The sequence below is a fragment of the Lagopus muta genome, chromosome 5 (assembly GCF_023343835.1).
Source record: "Lagopus muta isolate bLagMut1 chromosome 5, bLagMut1 primary, whole genome shotgun sequence".
Lineage (NCBI taxonomy): Eukaryota > Metazoa > Chordata > Aves > Galliformes > Phasianidae > Lagopus > Lagopus muta.
Genome location: NC_064437.1, coordinates 54,491,428 through 54,515,931, shown reverse-complemented (window position 1 = coordinate 54,515,931; position 24,504 = coordinate 54,491,428). Strand labels below are relative to the sequence as shown.

The 24,504-nt window shown below is 44.2% G+C and overlaps 2 protein-coding genes across 10 annotated transcripts in view; both read left to right on the top strand.

The window, feature by feature from the left end:
* STN1 (STN1 subunit of CST complex) overlaps positions 1-4,919 on the top strand; it is a 41,946-nt gene extending 37,027 nt beyond the window's left edge. For all 5 annotated transcript variants that reach the window (XM_048947190.1, XM_048947189.1, XM_048947188.1 and 2 more), the window contains exon 10: positions 1,308-4,919. In XM_048947190.1, coding sequence (XP_048803147.1) covers positions 1,308-1,465 — 158 coding nt within the window. In that variant the 3' untranslated portion in view covers positions 1,466-4,919. The remainder of the gene's footprint in view (positions 1-1,307) is intronic.
* Positions 4,920-12,524: 7,605 nt separating this feature from the next.
* The window catches only part of SH3PXD2A (SH3 and PX domains 2A), a 235,739-nt gene continuing 223,759 nt past the window's right edge, over positions 12,525-24,504 (top strand). For 3 of the 5 annotated variants that reach the window (XM_048946825.1, XM_048946826.1, XM_048946824.1), the window contains exon 1: positions 13,663-13,820. In XM_048946825.1, the coding sequence (XP_048802782.1) occupies positions 13,749-13,820 (72 nt within the window). In that variant the 5' untranslated portion in view covers positions 13,663-13,748. Of the gene's footprint in view, positions 12,621-13,662; positions 13,821-24,504 lie in introns of those variants that run through there. The other 2 variants (XM_048946827.1, XM_048946828.1) reach the window with 1 other exon arrangement.

The following is a 24,504-nucleotide window of genomic DNA, read 5'->3' as shown; positions in this document are numbered from 1 at the left end:
CAGATCAGGGATGGGCACGCTGACTTTCTGATGACAAATCTGTGACTAATGCAAAATGCAGGTACCCACTTTGTTTGTATCAGCAGTCACTAAGAGTGGGTAGGTGCGTTGTTCTGTTCTGTCCTTACCCATCCTAGGGTGGTGAATGTGTTTTTGGTTAGCAGCCACAAAGGTCTTTCATCATTCCGTGCCACTGACTTCTAAAGAAATATCCTTGCTTGAACCATAGTCTAATAGGAGTTGGGCTGAACTGTGTATTTACCTGTACTGAGCAGCAACTCCTATTTACCAGTGACTTTTCTAGGCAGCTTCCAAGGGAGTTTCAGGGCTTAGCCAATTCTCAGGTAGGGGTTGGCTAAAATAAAAACAAAAGCAGTAAAAACAGGCCAGGGATCTCCCTGGTCCCAGACCTCTGTGCAAATTTCTCAGTGTCTTTGTCCGATTTACCTTATGAGCTGAGGAGTGAGTTGAAGGAAAGTCACTTGTGCTAATGTGCTTCATTTATGCTAACATTTTTCTCCTCCATTGTTAGCCATGGAGGAGAAAAAAAATCCCTTGTTGTATTTTATATATTTCTGGTCTGATGTACATTTTCAGGGCTCGTTCCTCTTAGAATGAGATAAAGCTGAGAAATTCTGTGACTTTCTACTCCAGTAATTGTTTGAGAAGTGTGAAGTGTATGAATGGGGTTTCATCTCTAGTTGAATGAAGGTTGCACTGTGACAATTCTTCCACAAGATGCCAGCATTGGGCAAGCAGTCACATCTGGCCATAGGCCTGCTTTCTGTTCTAAATGTTTTTAATAGTGGATATGGGCAAAAGAATTTATCTGATTTCTTCTCTTCGTAGTCTAGCTGTCGGTGTCCCTGTTTGCTATAGGTGAGTTGGACTAGGTGGCCTTTAAGGGTCCATTCCAACTCAAACAATTCTAAGATTCTGTGATGAACTGCAGTTGCAGAAAGTAGATGGTTTTCATAAAAGGGTTTGGAGGTGCCCCTGAAGTTATCCTCGTTGTCAGGTTGTTTTATGTGAGCTCTATATATTAGCTGATAAAGCTATCATTCGCACTCATGATGAGTGTTACTGCCCTGACACCTCCTAGTGAGATCTGCGGGGATGTTTGGTGATTGGAGAACTGCTGGCACAGACTAGATCTCTTTCTTCTGAATACGTGCATCTCATGCCATTTTTTGTTTGTTGGTTTTTCCCAACTTATTTGGATTATAATATTCAAAAGGAGGCAGTTAGGCTGAGGCCTCCTTCATGCTTGGCTATGTTTTTCTTTTTTTTTTTTTTCTTTCCTGCAGATGCTGAAAAAGGCTGCCATTTTCTTCATGTCCTGAGTTGTGTTCGACAGAGTTACAATCCCAATCTGGCTGAAGTGGTGATGCAGCGTGTTTTGGAACTGCTGGAGAGCAACAGCGATATTGTCAGCACTATGGAAGGATATTATATGGCATTTTAAAGAGGGAAGATAAGATGCATTAGTTCTTGTCCAGTCAGGATAAAGTAAAGAATAAGGAATGTCTGAAACAGAACTCTGGCACGTAAAAGCTCTTACCTACTGTGCTCTCAGTGGGGACAAAAAAGAGCTGTTTCTGTAACTGTTAGTTTTGTCCAGCTTCTGAGAAGTTGTCCCAATGTTTGTTTTAATATTCTTGCTGACTTCCTCATTATTACTGGGGAATGTTGTATCTAACTAATTCTGGACACCCTTCTGTAGCAGGGGAGCTGGAAGAGACCACAGGCTTTCTGTCTGCATGTGCTTCCCTGATAAGCAGTGAGATTTGACCTGGCCTTTCTCACATCTACATCCAGTGAGCCCTAAAGAGAAGTCACTGCTAAAGAGTACTGTTTGCAGCAGTGGTCACATCAAGACTCATCTTTCTGACTTAAAGACTGACGTTGTGATCCTTCCTTACAGTGATAGCTGTTCTTTTTATATATGCTTTACAATAGGAAAAGCACACGTAAGCAAACAATCTAAAGGTTACCTGTTCTTCCTGGTAATGTTGGCACACCCATGTGTGTATATATGTGTGTGTATTCCTGAATGTGCATAGCTTTGTCACTACTAAAACAGACCCCACCTTGCTCTGAAAAGTAATATTCAGGAATGAGGAACTGCACCCCTTCCCCATGCTGCAGCATCCCCAACTGACTGTAAAGCTTGTCTGGGTTCCCCTGGCTACCATGTGCACTACTGACGCATGTTGGTTTGGATTCTGTGCAGACCAGAAGTTTCAAAATCAGCTAATGTCTTTGTTTATTTTTAAATTGCTTTGTATGTCACAAAATATAAGCAAAAAATTAGGTGTTTTGGAACAGAAAGTACAAAAACAAGCAAGACTCATTATGATCTCCATGCTTCCCATTGCCTTTTGTCTTCTTCCTTGTCACTTTCAGGAAAAATGCTATCCGTATCCTTGCTTGCAGCAGAACAAAAGACATGAATGAAGCAATGTTGGCCTGAAAAAAGTTGCCATGCAAGACATTTGACCTGGAATAATCAGAACTCTGTTATGTGCCACTGTTCGAAACCTGGAGCTGTTCAGCATCTGTGCTTGGAGGGCTTCCTGCTGCAGGGGATCGTCTAAGTAATCTGCTTAGTAGTGTGGAGGTGATACCATTATTAATTTGGGAAGAGTAGGAAGGGAGAATCTGTTCCTTCTCTCTGCTCAGCACCTTCCCTGTAACAGTTGAAACAGCAGGCTTCCAGGAGGCAGATGTAGTCGTGAAGCCCTATAAGGATTGACATAGCAGGGAAAAATAAACTGAATGCATGAGGAAAGCCAGTGAGTAGCCTCGTGTGCCAGGTTTCTGCTTTGTTTTTATATTATATGCCTCATTCCAAGCCATGGCTTCAGTGAGACTAAGAGAAAGGAGTGATGGAATATTTGGCATTTGCATTCAGAGACCTGTGGAAAACCCCAGCTTTATAGAGATGGTGTATGTGTTCATAGTGGAAAACGGAGTTACTTCACTGTCATTTCCCCACTTGCTGCAGAGCTTAATAGCTGATTTCCCTGCAAGCTGCCACTACTCCTAGTGTTAACTGCTGCTGTACTTAGAGCTAGGTATCTTCTAGTCAGATCTTAATATGGGCCTGAACACATTTCTGTATATGAAGTCTGCCTGAAACTCCTGACCTCCTATTTTCTATGCGTCATGGATTGATGCAGACAAGAAGTGTGTCCTGTCTGTCCTGCCCCGTTGTGATTTAAAAGCACTGATAACTGTGAAGCCTTAGAGATGAGGAGTGAGGAGCTTTTCTCAGGAAAGACAGATCGGTCACTCTGGAAAGAATCTTTCCTTTGAAGTTTTTAAGCTGGTCATTACTGGCAATACTCAACTCTTGGAAGGTTGTATTCTGTTGGAAATTGTTCCTCAAGAACTGGAAGAAGGGATTTTTCTTGCTTTGATTAGGGGAATAATAGGAATGAACACAAGGGAGCCCACTGTTTTTTACAAGACTGAAAGGGTCAAGGTAAAAATTAACAGAATGGCCCAGTTTCAAGTTATGCAGATTGTAAATATGAACAATAGTGTGGAGTAGTTGTGACTTAATCTTGTGCGCCTTATTTTTTCCTCAGTAGCCACCCAGCACAGACTAACACTTACTCTGATTGAGTACATTCCCCCTCCTGCACTTAGAGGGAACACCATGTGCATGTGCCTGCACCGAAGTACCCCAGCTAGCTGTGAGCACAGAGCTCACATTAGGCTGATTTACCTGTTTACTCAGCATCTCTACAGTGTGCTTCTGTGACAGCAGTCTAGACATACCCATATTGGTATAAGTCACCTTTATGTAAGTTGAACTACACACACTAGGGCTTTTACTGCTAATAAACTGTCTCTCTGTTTACAGATCATATCCTTAACCAAAGTCGTATCATGCATACTGTTAAAAAAAAATTCTTAGATTTAGACCACACCTACAAAATATTGTGTGGAACATTCAGTGAAAGCACGCTTTCTCTTTTTGTTTAATTTGAAAACACTTTAGGCAATGCAGCTATTACTGGTTTATTAAAGGACTTTGAAGGTGGCACTTTAAGGTAAAACTGACAAGTGAGAATTCATGTTGGACTGCTTCGTGGCCAGTTCTAGTTTCCATAGAAACAGTCATGGTAGTAAAAGGCAGGTAAGTAAAATGGAGGTTTTAAAAGCAGTCAGCATTTTTACATTACCTTAAAAATGTGTGTTTCCATAGAAATGGAATACCTTAGGAAAAAAAATTACCATACCATTTTAATATTTAATATCTCAATATTCTGGCAAAATGCAAGCTGTTTTTCTGGAGAGGAGACAAAGAACAGAATAACTCTGCCTTCAGTTCCTCAGATCTGCTTACACGAGAGGAAAAATAGTTAACTTCATGCCTCAGTTTCCTCTTTGTAAATTGTGGATAATATGGTTCCCTCTGTTGTAGGACACGAGCCCTGTTTTTTGGTAACACCAATCATTAAAAACTCTTGAGATCTGCAGGTGAGGAATGTTAGAGAACTCTGTGGATGAGTGGTAATGTGTGAATGAATGGCTGGAGGCTGGAGCAGGATTTAGCTCTAATCCTACCTCTGCTTTTACTGTCGGCTTTATCTTTCTCTGACTTTTTCATGCATGTTGCTTTGCCTGTCATGTCTTTTTGATCTCCATATCCTATGAGGCAATTATGATATCCTGGTTCATATTTGTATAGAATGCTTTTGATGGAATCCTGTTCCCTCATTAAGTCATTAGGGATCCTCTAATACACATGATGGCTTCCTGAAAGTAGAAATCCAGATACGTGGTTTCTGAACTTTCTTGTTATCAATTCTTTGGACAGTATTTTTGTACCCATGAGGGCATGTATGCAAACTACCTGAGAACTGAAGCTTTTATTTTTGACTAATAAAATGATTTGCTATATGAACCTGAGCTGTTACTTTTGTGGATCTGTCTATAATTGCTTATTTCAGCAATGAATGCTGTACTCAGAAGTTGCTAATTCGTTATTCAGAATGAGAGTTCATAAATGAGCAGCCAGTAAGTCATGGAGCCGTGTGGAGAGTGAGACAAAGTACTGAAAATCTGCTTGTCAAATATAGGCTATTTGCTTTACTTTGAAAGTGAGCTGATCCTGGGCTTACTGGGGAAAAGATGTCCCTAGTAAAGATTGTATTTTATACTTCTAAATGAAAAGGGAGCAAGTTCAGACACCAAAGGCAACCTGAATTTTGAAAATTCCTTTTTCAGTGTAGCACTGTGTTCCTTGTTGCTCTTTCAGATTTCTCCATCTCTCCTGTCCTAACTCTGCAGACTGGTGAGCAAACAAAAGTTCAGCTGCAGGAGATAAGAGTACTTATAATAATTAGTTGCCATCTTCTAGGAGGAGGCCTGGTTTTACAGAAATGTTTTTGTGGATGTTGGTTGGCAGCAGGAAAATGTTGAGTCAGGAATCCTGGGTTTAATTCCCAGCAATGTGCCCTCTCAGGCACAGAGGGTTTCTCCCTAATTTCTTTCACCTATTTCTGCTCTCTGTTCTCTCCTCTAGTTGTCATTTCTCAGGCCTTTCATTTCATTTGTAGTCTCATCATTCATCTCTATACCATAGATTGTGGTCAAACCCCCTTCCTCCCCGTTCTGTTCCCTTTATCTTTCCTAACTCAAATATCCTTCCCAGCAGCTGGCAACTGAAAACATCAGCATAATCCCTCCAACTAACCAACCTGATGTTGTTCACAGCCCACTCACTTTCCAGCAGGCTGTGCTTTGCTGCTTGTCCAGGTACCAGAAGAGGCAGACATCATCTTCAGCCTTGATCTTTCTTTTACCATGTAGACTGCAGCAGGAACAAACTGCAATTTCAGGAAAACCCTGAAGGTTTCTAGCTGTGAGTTTTTGCTTTTGTCCCAGTATGAAATAAATAGAATTAAACATTAAAACACCTTCTTGCCCACGCTGCAGTAAGTACAAGTTGTTCTTCCAGATGGCAGAAGTCATCTGCCTGCCCGTGACACTTTCAAGCCTTTCTGCAGATTTTATCACATAGACATTCTATCAAGTTGATGTAGACTTCTAGTTTGTGCATCTACTAGGTAATGTCCCCTCTTTTAGACTGATTTTTTTTTTTAAGATGAGAAACTGTCATTATACTCTGTGTTTGATGTAATTACGCTGTCTGAGCACTTGTCAAATTCTGTCACACTGTCCCAAGTGATTTTGTATTCTGTTGGTGAGTTAACAGGGGTGAAGAACCTGAAGATCTTACGGTCTTGCACATTTTTAGAAAGTGGATGCACTGATAGAACAGGGAAGCCCAAATGAGTGCCAACAGTAAGGGGAAGGAAGAAATTGTCATAGGATAAGAAAGAAATCGCACACAAGATGATCACAAGGAAAAAAATTTTGTTACTTCTGCAGTGAGAACTACTTGTTTACTTGTTCTGCAGTGCTCTTTTTAGAACTGAATGGACTGTTTTTTCCTGAAGTTTGCTGGCAAAGTTCTCCCCAAGGCAGACGAGTGTGATGGGAAACTGCAGCATCTTTATCAAGGTAGAGAGCTGTGTAATGAATTGTTAGGGATGCCACCAGCCCGTTCCCACAGTGGAGAATGTACTACTTCAGCCACAGTAACTTACAAGTTGAAATCGGCCCAGATTAACAAGATTGCTTGAACATAACATAACCTGGAATCTGCCAGTGAAAGAAATAACCTTAAGGAACAATTTTCAACAAGTGTTGAACCACCGAATAGTGTGGTGCCAATTAACCTGGCACAACATGACCTACAGCACTTGTTTTAGCTTGCTTTTTGTTATTGATTGGAAGAATGAACACTCCTACCAGCTAGAACTGGAGCTGTCTGCCAGCTTAGCCTGGGATGAGCAAGTTGTGAATGTGTGAGCATGTATGGGCCCAAACATCTGCTTGTCTTTCTTGACAACTGGAGGAATAGCTGCAGCTAAACTACTGCTTTGATAGGCTGAGACATCTACTTTCTTTATTCAACTTTAATTTTCCCAAATTAAAGTAAAGCAGAGCAGAAAGTAGTCCCATCTCTGCTAGGGAGAGTGGTAAGAGAAATCACAAATATGTGCCACTGCATAACAGTCAGTGTGATTAAATGAAGCATGTGCCAAGTTTGTTACGAGCTGTGGGACGTTTGTGGTTCCTCCCAGTAGTGGAGACCTCATCCAAGTACTATGGTGATATTTGGAAACAAGAGGGAGGAATTGGTTCTCACAAATGCTTTCCCCAAAAATAGTCATCACAGAAAGCCCTACAGGCCTTCCCAATTTTAAAATGTGCTTTCTTGCCAGTGTACAAGGTGGTAAAGAAATGGAAAAAGGGTGCTTGGAGTTTGTTTTTTCTCCTGCTGCCAAAACTGAAGTCATTCACATTGAGAGTGTAGGAGTTGTTCTTGCATGTGTGTAAAACTTCTTTGCTGTAACGTCCGCAAAACCTGAACCATAACAAGCCAGCTGGTGTTCTGAAACTGCTGCCTCCACTGCTAACTAATACTCCCTTATTGTTTTCTTTCCTCACCTTGTCTCTTTTTTTTCTCTCCAATAATATCTCTTGGACTTTAATTCCTGGTTCACAGTAGTTGCAGTCTTTTTGTTCTTCTGTGGTTACAGTGATCCAGAACAAACAGAACAGGAGCAAACTGACAAACTGATACAGAGAGGAATTTTTCTTGGAACTCTGAACGTAGGAAAGGATGAGAAATAGAGAGGAAGCAGAGGGAGGAGGATTGAACAAAAAGATGTTTGAAATTAGTCCCACTGAAAAAGGCTAGGAAATAACTGCCTAATGATGCTTCAGACATCTGTTTCAGAACAGGCAGCAGGTGCTGCATGTAATTGAAAGCAAGGACTTGTACTATTTATTTTCTGTAAATAGAAAGAAAGGGAGGAAATGAAGGCATGAAAAAATTGGAGTAAGGGAACGTTTATCATAAACAGCTGCACAAATTTATCTGGAGCACAGCAATATGTATATGCTCTTCCTCTGCATTCCTGTCACTGTCCTTTAATAGTTCCTGTGTTGCGCAGGTCTTTTCTAAAAGACCAATTATTTTCATGCTCAAAACAAGATCCCAGCACAGGAGTTGGCCACTAGAGTGTCTTAAAGATCAAAACGTTCAGGACAATGTGGTTGTCACCCAGATGCTGTTACAATCTGATGGATCCAAATAGATGATTGAAGTTACCTAGGTAGCACAGCAGGTAGTGGCACTGCTCCACACTACACAGGTGAAAAGCATGCTTATGGCAGGTCCTGCTTTCCAGTTCTCTGGTTTTTTTACGTCATTCTTTTTTTCCAAGCAAGAAACATCCTACAAGGTGTTTGGTTTTCCAGACATCTCACTTACTGCCTTGCAAAGCCTAAGCTGAGAATGACTGGGTAAGAAAAATACTTCTTGTATCTGCCCATGATGCTCAGGAGATCCAAAAACGCACCTCCTAAAGAAGTCTTTCTGTGATGGGAAAACCACTTTGCTTTCGTATGAAAGTGACTTTAAATAAAAGAGAACTACTAATGCACTTCACTGTGGTAGTAGTTGATAGTGTTAAGATTGTGTTTTTGTCATTTGTGGCCTAACTGCAGTTCTACAGCTAACTTTTCATTAGATTTTATCAATGCTTTTTCACAACTCACAGTCTACCTATCAAAAGTTCTAGTTTGGGTATTGGCAGTTAAACTTTTCTACTTTCTCTAGTGGGTGTGCAGCCAAATAAAATTATCATTTGGCTTTAGAAGGGTAAAAATAGTGAATAAGGAAATTAAAGTTTAAATGGGACATGGTGGAAATTTTAAATCTTAATACTGGGAACACAGTGTCCATGTGCATACTTAGAACTAATATGGGAAGGAAATGCAAATAAAGACTACTGCTTCCTAGGATTAATTCATTTGTAACAAGCTGTATTTTCAACAGATGATTGTCAAGTTGTGTTGTTTTTTTGCAGAGGATAAGGCTGAAGCCAGTATTGAGATGTCCTCTTGAGAACAGTGAGGGAAACTGAAGTCAGGGGGACAGCATCTGGGAATTAGCCTGGAGAATCCCAATCCAAACCTGTGATCAGTTTGATAAACTTCAGCTGCCACAAATGTAAGCCTGATGTTTATACAATACATAGAAAAGTGTGGTTTGGGCTTGTTTTATTTTATGTTTTTAAACTATGTCATCAGATAGCTACAAAACCTTCATAACAACGGAAAAGTACAAGGTGTGCATGGATGAAAAACAGTCTGCAATGTGCTGCTACTACCCTAAACAGAGCGTGAGATGCACCTACTGCTGTTTCAAGTCTTTAATCCCCAACTCTGGTAAGAGAGGACTGAAAAATAATGTTAACCATGAAAAAGTTAAATTCTGAGATAGCTATCTTAAGGAAAGGATGATCTATAATTTAAGTAAAGAGAGTAAAGCAGCTCTTTTACAGTGCAACTGAAAGCTGTTACACCATAGGGAAAGCACGTACACTGCTAGCAGGGAGAATGATTATTTAAGTTTTCCCATGGTACGAGGCTGCACTTGGGTTGATAAACCAGCACACTGGTGAGGAGGCTGAGGGGCAAAGGGGCTCATTACTGATCTTGTGGGGCTGCTCTGCGGGACTGCAGCTGGTTTCTTCAGCTCCTTTCTACTACATTAGCTGAGCCTATTTATCCCAAGAGTGAATTTCGTTTGAAAAGCAGTAATCTCCCAAGAAGATGAGATGTGATTCGCTTTTAAAAAATAGGAGGGAAAAAAAGATCGTATTGTGCTTTGTGTTTCAGAGTTTAAGATCTGAATGCCAGACAGGCTCTATTATTCTTGTCACTTATATCAAAAGGCATGTGTTGAAAACCTGAAGTGGAAGAACTGCATCGAAAGCAGCCTGAAGGTTTTCTAAGTACAGAAGTTGAGAAGAGGGTGTAACAAAGCCTCTGTGGTGTGCTGTTACACATCAGAGCCAAGAAAACCCTAAGGGGCACATCCCTAGTACCATGTCTAGCAGATTACACATGCAACTGTAGTTGCCAGTAATGAGTTGTGTGGCTAATTTGTCATGCACAGCACTGAAACACCCCACAGGCGGCTGAACTCATGAGGCACTTTGCTTCCCCCAAAGGTGGTGAGCACCATTAGGGCTCCTCATAGTAAATGGGACAAGAAAATATCAGTGTGTTCCAAGGGCAGACCTTGGCAAATAGAAAATCAGAAGCAGGAAGGAAACATTGTCTTTGAACAGCAACTAAGCCACTCAGAAGGGGTCGTTATGCTATAGTGTGCTGGATGATATTTACAGAAATTTACTTATCTTTAGTGATATGCCATGAATTAATAAGAGGCATTACAAATGGCTTTAATGAAGCACAGAAAAATGAGGTCCTTGTTTTATTTTCTCGCTGACTTTATGGTCCAAGTATTTTCAATTTACAACTCAAATGCTTATTTGCAAAAATTAGCCAGCATAACAAAGTCCTCTTGCAATATGAAAATACGAGTTGTGCTCCAGCTCTGAGACCATCACATGTGCATTCTGTCACATCAGCTTTTGTGGAATTAGAATAAAATTGAGGCTGCTGGAGTGAAGCTGTACTGCATCTGAGAGGCTAATGTGGTTACCTGTTTGGTCAAAAAAAAGAAAAAAGAAAAAAGAAAAAAAGAAAGCTCCTTTGCAGCTTTTCAAATTGCTCTTCAGAAGTCTGAATCCTTCAAACTGCTCCTCAGGTGGATTTTACTGGACTACGGTTCTGTAAAGGTGAACTATTAAATTAGCTGTTGATATTCATATACGTATTAAACTTATTGTTAATAGTACTGATATTCTTTGTCATGACAGGAATTCGGTAATGGAGACTTAAAGAAATATGAATACTTGGAGACTTAAGATTAGAATTTCTGGAGTTTGTAACTTTCCTATGAAATTGCAGTGCCTGGGTCTGTGTCTTCGTGGTCCCTCTCAAGTACAGGCTCTTTAATGTGCGAAGCCCAAGGAGCCTGCTGTGCTTTGCCCTCCTTGCTGCTTTCCTCTCCTTGAGTCCCAGGGGCAGTCCAAGCCTGCCTCTCGAGCACAAGGGTTGGGCAGGTGCTGTCAGCTCCCTTTTCCCAGCTGCTGCTGAAGAGAGGAGCAGATTTTCTCAAGCCTGCAGCATAATAAGTGGTTTTGGTTATTTTCTGCCAGTCTTGCAATGGTGTGGGATCAGACTCCCACTAGACTGGGCGTTGTACATATTTTAAAAGAACAATCCATGCCCCTAGCAACATACATTTTTTCCTATGGAAATGGATGGCTGCAGCAGACAAACAAGGAGAGCAGAAGGTGACAATGAGAGTAAAAGCAGCAGATGGAGGAGACGAGGAGGTTGTACACACACAAGGGCTGGGCAGGCTTTACAGCTGGAGAAGATTGGAGCAGTGAACAGTTAAGCTGCCTTGAGCAGAAGGAAGGTGAACAATGAAATAGAAGCTGTAAAAGTACAGGGTTGTCACCAAGGGAGCACGAACCTCCAAGTGCCATTAAGGTTTGACTGAAAATAGCAGCCCCTTGCAAAAGTAGATGAGAAGGAGTATCTGTAAGGAGATGCCAGTTAGTAAGAATGTCAGGAAGGATGGGGCAAAGTGTTTGGAGAATTATGTATGTTTTCTTTTTCCCTCACAATGAAATGTTTTGAAAGCTGATTTAAAACAAACCCTGAGTATTTTAAACGATGTGGGGAACCCTTTATTCTTTTCTGGGCAGAGTGATAGAAGAGGATGGAATGTGTAATGTATATTGATAATGGCTCACAGGAAAGAGGCATCCAAGACCCCGAAGACCAGCCATGCTGAGCATATTTTTATCAATGGGTTATTTGAATATTTACATTTGCAGGGAAGAATTTTCTTTGTTTGCTCTGCACACCGGGGACTTCTTGGCCAGTCTAAACACTAAAGGTTTCTAGTATAAATAATTTCTCTACTGCCTTGTGTCACGCAAGCAGATTAGAGGTAGGATGCCCTTCGAAGAAGAGCAGGACAGGGAGTGCATTGATGGAAAAAAGGGATGGCATAGTTGAGAACATCTCTTCCAGCCACCCCGTTACCAGAAGGCAATCTAGCATTAGTACACATCTTAGGATGGGGTGCCAGGATGTGAGCATTTTCTATCAGCTCTCTAGTTTTGGTGAACTGTGTGTAGTAGGAGAAGGGTCCGAGCATCTCCACCTGGAGAGAGTGTACTGGAAGGACAGCATTATACAGCAGGTAGTTATGCTATGGCCTTGCTCCCATTTTTCCTCTTTTCAACTTCTTAAGCTGCTAGTGGCATCCAGCTACCAACTTCTCACTTTCAGACATCAGCCTTCAAGCTCAGCTTTTGGTGTAATTTAATTTCAGTGCGTGCTTTACAATGGCTAAGAGAGCTAATAACACAGCTGTAGTGAAAATGCTGAATCACGAAGCAGTGATTGAACACCTGGTGGGAGGGCATGGCCAGCCCAGGGGAGCACAGGTGCAAGCAACAGGTGCAAGCAATGCTCCTGAGCAACTGGAAGGGGTGGAGCCAGGATCCAACCTTTCCCAGATCTCATTTAAGGGTTGGCAGTTGAAAAGAGGGGGATCTCTCTGGAGATCTCTGTGTACTTGAGGTTTTCCAAAGGTAAGTGGATTTTTTCCTTTGTTTCTGTGTAGCTGTTGTATTTGAGCATGTCTTCACTTGCTGCTGCTTGGGGCCTTGCTACTGAGCTCTCACTGCTGTGCCTTCTGTTGCATTACAGCAGCACAAAAGTTGTGATTCAGAAAATGTGCTTATAGCGCTTATGATGAAACCCCACTGAGGCTGACCCTTCTTTCCCTGTAAATAGGGGACGTGCTTTTGCCAGGAGCTGGGACCTTTCTACACTGCTAGGCTTGTAGGTCTGTAGCTGTCAGCAGCGCTGTGGGAGCTTACTGGGAAATCTGTTTGTGCTGCTGTTGAGACTTCATTTGGTGAAGGAAACAGAGATCTTGGCGAGGTCAGTTAATTTGGTGAATATCAATTCCTGGAGTGAGCTACTGGCTGGGAGATCGCACCCGAGTTCCCTTGTTAGTGGTAAGCAAAGTGATGATTTGTGAAGCACGTGACGTTTCTGGGGCTGGTTGCTCTTGCAGTGTGACCAGGGAAAGACGAGGCTCCTTTTGCACGTGTGTGGAAAGAGCTGAAGGAGGTCTATCGCTAGAATCCCCCTGGCAGACAGTTTGCACAGCATTCCTCCGAGTCCGATCCCTTTGAATCCCGGTCGGAGGTCGTACAGCCACCCTCTCCGGGGCACCGGCCCCACTGTGCTGAGGACTCGGGCCGGCCAAATTTCGGCCACTCGCCGCAGTGACGGGGGGCCCCGGGCAACCCGCTCCGCCCCAGCCCTCCTCAGCCTCAGGCAGCGACTCGGGGACGGCTCCCGGACCGAGTGGGGCCCTCGGCAGCCGGCAGGGCGCGAGGGGCCGCCATCTCAGGGCAGGCCGCGCCCCCCCGCCGCACGGGGCGGTGGCTCCCGCTCCCCTCGCGCCCCTTCGAGGCGGGGTCGGGCCTCGCCCTCCCGCCGCCGCTTAGCCGGAGGCTGCGGGCAGGGCGCTGGCGCGGGGCCGGACTGCCTCCGGGAGCGGGGAGAGCCGCCGCCGCGGACGGGGCGGAGCCGGCAGCGAGGCGTCCTCCTTCGCTCCCGCCCGCCGCGCCGGCCGGCATCGCCGCGGCGGGCAGCGCGGCGGAGGGTGCTGCCAGCGCCGGGAGGGAGCTGCGGGGTGCGCGAAGATGCTGTCCTACAGCGTGCTGGACGCCAATGTGGTGGACGTGGAGAAGAGAAGGAACCCCTCGAAGCACTACGTGAGTAGCGGCGGGGCCCGGCGCTCTCCGCGGGCGGGCGGTGCACGTGTGCGGCGGGAGCGGAGCGGTGCCTGCGGGGCCGGGACCCGGCGGGGCCGTTATCCTTCGCGAGTTGTCTTCCCTTTGGGAGGTGAACTGCAGAACTTGGGGTGGGGCGCGTTTCGCAGCTCTCCGGCTCGTCTCGTCCCGGCGCGGCGATGGGGAGCGCTGTGGGGTCAGCCGGCCGGTGCTGAGCGGGCTTTGCTCGTTTTCTGCCGTGAAGTTGCACACGGACTTTTTCCGAGGGACGGAGAGGAGGCTCGCGCGGTTCTCGAGGCGGACTCGGCGTTCGGGTTCCCTTTCATGTCTGTTGCCTTCCTCTTTTCACACCTTGCTGCTAACGGAGCGGCGCAGACGGGTTGCTGACGACCTTCCCGGGCTGCGGGGCGCCGTGTGGAGGTGGCTTTGCTTGCGGGAGTTCACAGCAGACAGTTTGCCCGTCTGCATAGTTAGAAAACACATCTTTCCTTCGTTCCCTGGCTCTGATTCTCCTGGGTTTTAGCTGCACGTGGTCCTTTAAGTTTCTTCTCAAAATACAAGCTGTGTTTAAATACACAGATTTTCTGTGTACAGAAGGTAAAGCATCCCGGTTTGGTAAGGAAAAGCCCGAGGGGTGCTGCCTGTGGTGTGGAAGTGCTCTGAGTGCGCTGTGTTTCCTGGCACTGCGTGTCTGCCAGGCTTTTTTGGAACTGGTGGGCATTTGTATGGGGTGCATGAAAGATAAGGCTGAAGACTGGATGTAAAGTTTCATATTGGTATTTCACATCGCTGAGCATCTTCCTCTAAGACTTAAGCTGCAACCCAGGTTAAGGCTAGAGGGCACTATGTTGCTGAGAGATGCTGATCTGTAGATGCACGGCACATCAGAGATTCAGCTTTACAATTAACCATCTTTTGCCCCATTCATAAGATCGGGAGCTCTGAGTCTGCTCCCAGTGTGCCAGCTGGACAAATGTCTTCAGCCTAGTGCTCATTTACTGCTTTCCAGGCAGGAAAGGCTGCTTTTGCAGATTGTCACTGAGCTGTGGCTGACGCCACTGCAGTCTGTTATCTCACCTGAAAGGTGACTGTGATTTGGCATCAGAGGCTGTGAAGCCTCTAGAGATGTATGACTGCCAAGCAGCAAGTTATACAAAAGGACTGGGAACAATACATTCTCAAGCACTAGGAGAAATGAAAGTTAATTTCTTCTTTTTTGGAAAGTAACTGGAGAAAAGGGATTTTGTCTTCTATTTACCAGCATGGAAGAAAATATTTCCCTCATTTTCCTGCAGGAATGTTTTTGTGTTTCCTTGATGACTGTTATCATTGCATTTTAAGAGCAACCTGAACTCCTACAGACAGCTCTATACAGTGCTTCTAGTAGGGTATTCTGTTTCCTGTCCGTTTACCCCACTCTTTTTATGCTGTTTCTAATATTGCCTTTTTCAGTACAGTTCCATGTTCTTGTCTGTTCTTGACCCCCCCCCCCCCCCCCCCCCCCCCAAAAAAAAAAGAAAAAGAAAAAAAAAAAAGAAAATTAAGTGGTTTGCTGTGGAAATAGCGTAGTATGTGCTTTTCATCTGAGTAACCCTTAGTCTGTGGCTGAACAGCATTCAGCACAATGAATCTTGTTTCACAAACAAGCTCTGGAATAATTCAATTAAAAATGATCCATGTCCTTGTGAATCTCTTTACTTGAGATGAGTGAATTAACCCATAGGTCCAAAAGTCTTGGCGGCTGCTTTGTTTCCTTGATTACAGTTTGCTACAGATGAATGTGCTGCAGCCGTTCATCTGCCTTTGGCTGGAGTACTTCACTCAGGGTGAACTTGCTCTGTCAAAGAATTTCACTCCCTGGATCCAATCCATTGGTCACTACTGGTTTGGTTTTGTGCTCTTTCATCACAAAACAACTATTTTCTTCCAAAATGAACATAAATGTGGCTTGGGATTCTGTCCATTGCCTGTGTGTACTTTGGACAGTGCAAAACTTGGTGCTCTTTGCTGTATTTTGGTTCTGTAATATCAGAAAGCCCTTCTGCTTCCAACATCCATTTGCACTTTCATGCCGTGCCTTAAGGCCACACAATGCATTTGGCATCAGATGAATGATGTGTTTCTCTGGTGGATGGTGACGTCAGTATTTCAGGCATTTTAGCTTGAACTCCTTTTGATTGTGATCTCTCAGGGCCATGGTAGAGTCTGGAGAGATGAAGACAGGTTTTTAGGCATTGAGGGCATATGGAGAGTGCTAAATGTGAGTGGCATATAAGCCCCTGTGTGCTTGGCCTGGAAGGAATCATGCCCTGGAGCAGGTGTCTTTCACGACAGCACAGCTTTTGTGGCCTTAACTCAAGAAATAAAACAAGAAGGTGGCTTTGTATATCCTTTGCTGTGCTCCCTCCATGTGAAACTTCTAAAGAGATTAATACTTCACTGGAAGATCTGTAGGGCTCTGTGCATGGGAAGAGATTAAGATCTTAGATCCAGTGCTATTTGATATGAGCCCAACCACTCATGGCCATAGGAAATCACTGCTGGGGAAGGAGCCTGCCATGCCTCTCTTTGCATTCCTGTCAGCAGTGGAGGAGCACAAGGATGCTCAGCCCTGGACAGCAGGATGTGGAAGGATAAAGAGAGGGCTGGATGAATAATTGCATGCCCCTTGTATGGTGTATCCCAATGTAAGCCACTACTGCTCTTAGAACTTTTGGTTTTCTGAATTCATTTCCTATTCTTTCTCTATACTAGTGGTCTTTTAAGGATTAATTTGCACCTGATGGTAATTCTGTAAAAATGCTAGATCTGTGCTTTCCCCTTCTCCTTTTACAAGAACAATGTCAGGAAGGTCAAGTCTGGGTTTGTTGGAAAGACCCCTGGTGCTACAGGGGTCATCTGTTGGCTGAGCTATGGGTGAATTAGGACATTTGTGAATGGCTGATGGTGTCGGTTAGCCATTCTGAAGCAAAAAAGCTGGTAACAAAATCCTAGTCCCTTTCCTTTGCTACTCTGTAAGCAATCTCAAAGTCTCTTTTCTCAGTTGCAGGAGTTCAGTCTGTCTGTGGGGTTGCTTCACTAGCTTATTAATCTGAATTAAATGTGAAATGATCCCAAAACAACAATGGTTTCTCTAAAAAGATCCGTTGTTGATTCTTCCTTCCTTCAACCAGTCATAGAAATGCTTAAAGAAGACATGCTCCCCTCTCTGCTTCTGGGTTATCAGTTAACTTACCAGTTACCCAGCTGTCTGCCTCCTTAGGGAGCCCTGCAGGGAGGCTCTGCCTAGCAGATGTGCTTGATCCTGCACTCAGCAAAGTGAGAACAGCTTAACACCTTCACCTGTTCACAGTTTCATAGCATCTGGGTAATGGTAATGTTCATTAGAAGCCAAAAGAACAGAATTCTCCCCTCCTCTTCCCAACCATTTGCTCTTCCCCAAAGGATTGAGTAGTTACTGATGTGTGTGTCTTGCCAGACCCTTATATGCCTGAGGTCATTTCTGAGGTCTCAAAGTGTGCCTGTGTTATTTGGAGGGCAGGGATACGTTCATCAGCATGGATTTCCTCTTTCAACACGGCTCTGCTCCAGTTGCAGTTGGGCTTTGTGTGTTTTTCAGGTTTTTAAAGCATAGAGGGAAGGCTTAAAGCACACACATTTCTTGCTTTAGAAATAGCCTCGCTGTCTCTTTCCAGTCAAATGAGTGAGGTGCATTGCTGTTTTCAGTCACCTGCATTGCCTGCGTGTAGTCCCAGTTCTCAGCAGTGTAATTATTTCCTAATGTCACTTCTGAATGGCTCATGATGGGTTCTTATAGGTGTCCTGCTGTATGGCTGTAGATACTAAACTCCTTGGGCGTTGCTGAGCTGTAAAGGGTTGTATTCTGCTGCACTGGGTTTCAATGCTGCTCCCAGAAAAGCACGTGCACTTGTCCCCGGTGGTCTGTTGTAAAATGTCAGTGAAGTCTGAAGAAAAAACATGTGCTGTTAGGGTCTGACTCTTCCCTATGACTTGTCTGCTCCTGCTGACTGCTCACATTCAGGAGTGGCTCAGGCTTTTCTTGGCATCATCTCTCTTCATTGCAGGCCACTGGTTATGTGGCAACTAGCGCTGATAAGGAAGATCCAGGTGTGTTATGGACCGCTAGGATCTTTGTTCTAGTAGGAACCCTTTATGGCTCTGTGGGAGAAAGAGCTGGATTTCCCCCTGCTTTGGGTCAGTGTGAGCCAGATCTCTTCCAGAGGACACGGCTTACCTGCAGCTCATGTGACCTACAGATCATGGCCCACAGGTGCAGTGATGTGAGGGACCTGATGTGAAGCAGAAGGCAGTGCTCTTTGAGCAGCTGGAGTACATGCTGAGGACTTGTGATCCATCTTTCTGCCCTTCCTTTCCCCCCGACTGGAAACACTGTGTGGTTTTCCTCCAAGGCCCACGATCCAGCTTGACTCACTGGTGTGAATGATTACCATTTCTAGTATTGTTGCTTGGGGTGCTGGGAGGCAGCCGAAGGATTGCTTGTTTCTTTCGTGACTTCATCATTCCTCAGAATGGGACTAAGGGTTACATCAGAAAAATGTTTGTGATCTCCTGTGTGCAGAGCCTAGGAAAGGTCGGGAGAAAAAGCCACTCGGGGTCAAACATTCCCTTGCTCTGAGCCAGCATCCTGCTGGGGGTAGATTTATGTCTTTGGGGATGATTTCTACTGTTCTGCATGTTTCAGATGAAAATCTTATGACCTTGCAGGCTACACAACTGTCTTTGCTTTAATGTCTGATAAGGCATACTGAGAAAATAAAAAGTCACTTCTGAAAAAAGAATCTGGACAATGTGGATAAGTAGTTCTCCTAGGGAGCAGAGGTAGCAGGAGGGGGAGATCATCAGTCCAAAGCTGCCTGCACCTAGTAGCACCCAGTGAGCATCTCTCTATTATCACTGTAACTGCTTGTTGACGGAAGTGTTGCTTGTGAAAGCAAAGTTTTCTTTAACATCAGAGATTGTGTCCTGTTGGGTGTTTCATTTTTCAGACACCTTTGTTTTATGAGGCCAGTGTGATATCCATTTTTTTTCCTATTTGCTGTCTTGAAACACTTTCTGCCTGCTCTCAGCATTTCTTATGTCTCTCAGTGTCATGTCTGTGATTCTGCCCCTTAAGGGTCTTTTTCTTGTTGCCTTACCTTAGGCAGCATTCAAGAGATTTGCAGTCCTTTGAGCTGTTCAAGGCATGTTTCCAAAGTAGCTGAGAGATACTTTAGGCATCTACCTGCTTTTCGTTATACACTGCCTGGTAATTACCTCTATAACTCAAGGCTTCTTTAGAGGATGGCAAGGTAGTCCAATAGGTTAAGGGGCACTCACAATCCTCTCTTCTGGCAGAGCTGGGGATGAGTAGTACTTGGCTAAGAGGCAGCAATGCTTAAATTCAATAGTTTGCAAAGTAAATGGCTGCCCCCAGCCTTAGAAATAGATTAAAAACCAATAGAGATGCAAGGTTGCTGTCCTGGTTTGTTGTGCTGGGAGGGCAAGATGAAATAACGCAGGAGGCTCGAAGTCCTAGCAAGTGTCTGTATTGGCTCTCTTGTGGCTGAGCCTGCGGTGTGCTGGGAGGGCAGCCAAAAGGAAAGTCAGGGAAAAGCTTTTAGCAAGTCCATGAGCTGGGGGTAGAAGCTCCCAAAGCCTCCAAGTTCCATTTCAAAAATGATTAAGATGCCCCTACTGACTTGCCCTGGTAGCCAAGTTCCAGTTAAGTTTTGACCTAAGACATGGCCAAAATGCTCTCAGCTGCTCCAAGCTGCAGGGTGGACTGAGGAGCTTCTTGAGAGCCCTGGGTTCTGGGGCCCACTTATCTAGTCAGAATTTCCTCAGTTTGACTGCTTTGTGCTAAAAGGAAGTGGGATTGAGGGACCAGATCATGCCCTTTGTCCAGAGGGTCAGTCTGAAGTGCAAGATGAGCAGACATTCGAAGAAAGCGAATGATGAAATAGGAAACAGAGCCCAGACTTCCTGCCTCCTAGAGCAGCCTGTTGGCTGATCCTCCCCACTGCTCAGCTCTGTCTGCGGGTACCTCCTATGTACTGCCCTGTCCCTGCAAGGCTGCTGCATGCTGGTAGTCTCCTTAGGAAGATGGGGCAAAGAAAGGTTAACTGATTGGACCACAGCCGCCCATGAAGTGTTGCAGTGTATTCTTGCTTTCTCTTTGACTGTTGAAGCAATCTTGCAATTTATCTGATTAAAAGTACAGAGCCAAAAAAATACTGCCTGCATATTCTGCCATTGTCTTCCTCAAAAAAAAAAAAAACAAAAACCAAAACCATTTCCCATTTAACACGGATTAAACAGGAAGAGGGATTCAATGTGACCCTACCTGAGACAGGAGGTGACGTACAAGCTCTCTAATTTAGTCAACTGGGAGGAAACAGCTGGACCTTCAAATGTGAGATTTATTATTTTTTTTATTTTCCTTTTTCATGCTGTGCCCTCTTAATGAGCTCCTGATCACACAAAGGGACTCGGTTCCTGGTAGCCATGCAGAAGTGCACAATTATTAGAGGAGGCTGACAGCAGCTATGCTGTTTGGCATTGTGCAGCTGAATGCTTTCTTGTAGCTAGAAGTGACACCTTCTCGCCTGGAGCGTGCTGTGTAAATATTGCATGAAAAAGGCAGGCAGCTGCACAGTAGCATAGTGTTTGAAATTGGAGGTGTCTGCTGCTTGATCAGGTACACTCAAGACCAAAATATAGTCTTGTCAACGGAAAAACTCCAGTGACTTCCCTGGGCCTTGGCTCATGCCGTCAGAGAGAGGCTTTACTGAAAATTTTACTGAGAAGTTGGTAAATTCTATTTTACTTACAGATTTTTACATAGCACATCACCTTTTGCAGAACCTCTGTTACTCTTCTAGGCGGAGACCTTGTTGTCATGTTTTGGGGGGCTGGGAGGGAAGGTGAAATGAAACCAGGTGGATTTGTTCACATGAAAAGATTTTGAAGTGGAAAATCTCACAACCTAATTAGAACCTACCGACTTTAGCTTGCTCGCTGTCTTTTTGCTCTTTCTACCCGAATACTAATGATCTGGTTAGTCTTTCTGAATCATGTTTGCTAAATGTCACCAATACAGTATGCTTATTGCATGTATTTTACGTAATTCTTTTTTTTGTTTTTAATTTGCAAAAACCTTAATTACATTAAGGATGGCTTCACACTAATAAGGATATGGACACACTTGAAAGATGGCTTCTGCCCTAGGCAGGAAAGACAAGTGCTGACAAACAGGTGCAGGCAGAAAGGGACAGTAAGGCAATATCAGCTGGATGAGCAGGGGGTGTCCTCAGCACAGCAGTGCCTCATGCTACTGGTTGTCCTTATCCATTATTGTGAAGGATGGGCTTAGGATAGATAGGAAGAAGGATTGTGTAACAACACCTTAAACTGCTCCAGGATGAAGGTGGAGCAGCGGGAGATTTATTCATTGTAGTGCTTGTAAGTGCTTCAGTGTGGTAGTGCTTAGGATGACCTTTGTGGCAGTTGTAAAGATTCTCCTCTTGATTTCATTGAGCTATTGATTTTACAAAGCTACTCCACGTTCCATTTTTTTGGATGAGGAGGTCACTGTTTATTTAATCAACTGTCTAGATTGGGAGCATTCCACTTTTGTGAGCAGGGTATACATCCCCAAATCTGTGTCGTCTTCACAGTTTTACATGCTGCTCTAGGAAAGCTGAGGTTTGTTCTTAAATGGGCTTAGTAGTCACTGACAACTCTAGCACAGGATCAGGCTGTGCCATGTTTCACAGTAAGGCTGTAATTCTGTAGCTGTGTTCTCTCTTATAATGCATCATCTTTAGCTTGTGGTGATGGACTTATTGGATTGAATTGATAGACTTTAAGTGTCCATGAATACGTACATGATTCTGAACATACTGTATTTGAAATCTAACTGGCAGAAATTGTTTTGGCATTTTGCTATCATTTTTTCCCTGACCCGTGGGGTGTGGTTTTCTTTTTTTCCAATTAAACATACTAACCAAATACAGTGAAGTGCTAGGCTCCTAGGTTTTTAGCACTTGGTAGAATGTTTTTATAGAAATGTGTATAGTCATAGGATGGCTTAGGTTGGAAGGGACTTCAAAGATTGTTTTGTGGGCTGGTTACCACCAGATAGATCAGGGCCCTGTCCAACCTGGCATTGAACACTACCAGGGATGGGGCATCCGCAGCTTCTTTGGGCAGCCTGTGCCAGGGCTTCACTTCTATCTATGTAAAGAATTTTCTAGCATCTAACCTCCTCTTTCAGTTTAAGGCCGTTCCCCCTTGTCCTATCACTTTCTATCACTATCAGACTGTGTAAAAAGTCACTTTCCTCAATTACTAAGAGGCTGCAATGAGACTTCCCCAGAGACTTCCGTAGTCTCTTCTCCTGAGGCTTCTCCTGGGCTTGCTGAACAAGCCCGACTCCCTCTGCCCGTCTCCATAGCAGAGGTGCTCCAGGACGCTTGATGCAAACTTGTGAGAAAACATTCCCATCTACATTCATCAGGAGAAAGATGTGAAACCATTGCTACCATAGCTGGGTTTAACCAGAAGCCCCATGTTCCCATTCAATCACATTTACAGAAGTTCTTCGCAGCTGCCCCTGAAATACTGGTGATGTGGTTCTCTGCTGTCCAGAACAAGTCTGTAAGTGCAAATTTTGGTGTATAAAATTCCTAAGTCATCAACTGTCTTCTTACTGTGCCAGCAGCTCCAGCCAGGGCACTGCAGTCACAGAGCAGTGGGGTCGTGCTCTCAGCTGGAAATGGTGCTCAGCAGACTACGTGATAAGTGAACTCATCTAAAAGTCATGCTCACCCATGAGGAAATGCACATGGAGGGTGCTGGGCAGGATGGTTGGCCATGGTCCTGTTCCTCTGGGACATCCCTCTTCCCTTGAAGCCCTGAGGTGACATGTGAGGACAGTCTCTGGGAGCAGGCCCTGGTCTGTGCCAGCACCTGTGTTCCCTGTCAGGAAAGCTCAACTGCAGTGGTGAAACCTTATTCCAGTCATCCTTGGCACCACTGGGGGTTTGATGCAGCAGGGAGCATCTGAATCTCTGTGTGTGAAGGTAAGAATTTTTAATTGCTTCTTCAGCACTAGGAGATTTTCCTACTCCTTAGCTCAGAGTGTTTATGATTGTTTATAACTTAATTTAGGCATGTATTTTTGGTGCGGTGTTCCTCTGCGAACCTTCTGTCACCTCAAGCAAAGTTACTCCAAAAATCAACATTAAGTCTTCTGTTCCCCTGTCTGTGAGTGCTCTGTGACACAGCCAGTGGGCTCAGAGCGTTTCCTCTGCCTGGGTGCTGGCACTGACACCTGCTTCCTCTTGAGAGGAGGTCTGCTTGTGGGATAGGTGCTGCAGGAGGCAGCCGGGTTCCCAGTCCTCAGCAGAAGCTGGGCAGCTGGCACAGCCCCTGCTCACGAGTAAGTTGGAGGCGTGCAGTTTCCCAGGACTGTCACTCCAGCAGCTTTCACTGGCATTAAAAATCACTTAGGATTTGAAAACAAACAAACAAGGATATGTGAAGTGTTTTCCTGGAAGAAGGCTATGGAGAGCAGATTAAGTGCTTCTCCCTCCTTCTGTCTCCTGAGAGTGTCACAGGAAGAAGGCTGGAGTTCAGCATTTTCCTCAGTGGGATTAAAACAAGCTCTGGGACTGATTGTGGGACAAGGAGGACAGACAGAAGCAGGGTAACTCTGTGCATGAGTGTGGATTTGATATTAATAAACAATTACATATGTATGTCTATATATCTGTTGATGACAGATGGAACTGTTGGAATCCTTGAACCATCCTTGTTACTATTATCTCTTTCTATCAATGAAAGGACTGCTTGTTTCTTGTTAGTAAGGGGAGATTAGAGCTGTTGGCTGAAGTAGAGAAGAATAAAAAGTGCCTAAATACCCAAGTAGCATCCATGCTGGTTTTCCATGTACAGAAAGTTAGCAATCCTATGTCTTTTGCTTTGTACTAACCTGGAACAACCTTTAGAAGTTCTTTATTTTTCCCAAATCCCATTTATTTTTCCTCTCGTGCTTCAGCAGAAGGTATTTTATAAAGACAACACAGTGTTTTACCTCAGGGGAATTTGGAGCAGTAGCCAGTCTCCAAAATGCTTTCCATTGAGGCATATGGGTGAGTCTTCAGCTGTTACTGCTCAAGAAGACATTTTCTGTTTAATACTTTGCTGCTGTGAAGTATTGAGATTATAACAGTCTGTGTCAAAACTCTGGGCTGTTCTGGGGAAGCAGCTTCCCACCTGCTTCTGTGCTGGGCATGTAGCTTGCGTTGCATGCTTAAATGCAGATATCTGTGATTTGTAAAGGTAACCGACTATAAATAGGTTGTTTTTAACTAAAAATATTTGAAGTGAATTTGTCCTGGGTGATAAACCTTGAAGACCGCAGTATCTGTGATCAGGGGAAGAAGAGTCTACCATTCTTGCAGCTTCTGTCTGTCTTTTTGGCATAAAGGACCAGTGGTGGCAATTTGGAGGTGGCACTGGAGGGTGGTACTATGCACTGGCATGCAAGTCTCACTGCAAGCCTCCCTTTTTTTTTTTTTCTTTTTTTTTTTTTTTTTTTTGAAAGAAATGAGGCTCTGATCCAAGTCAGCAGGATTGAAGG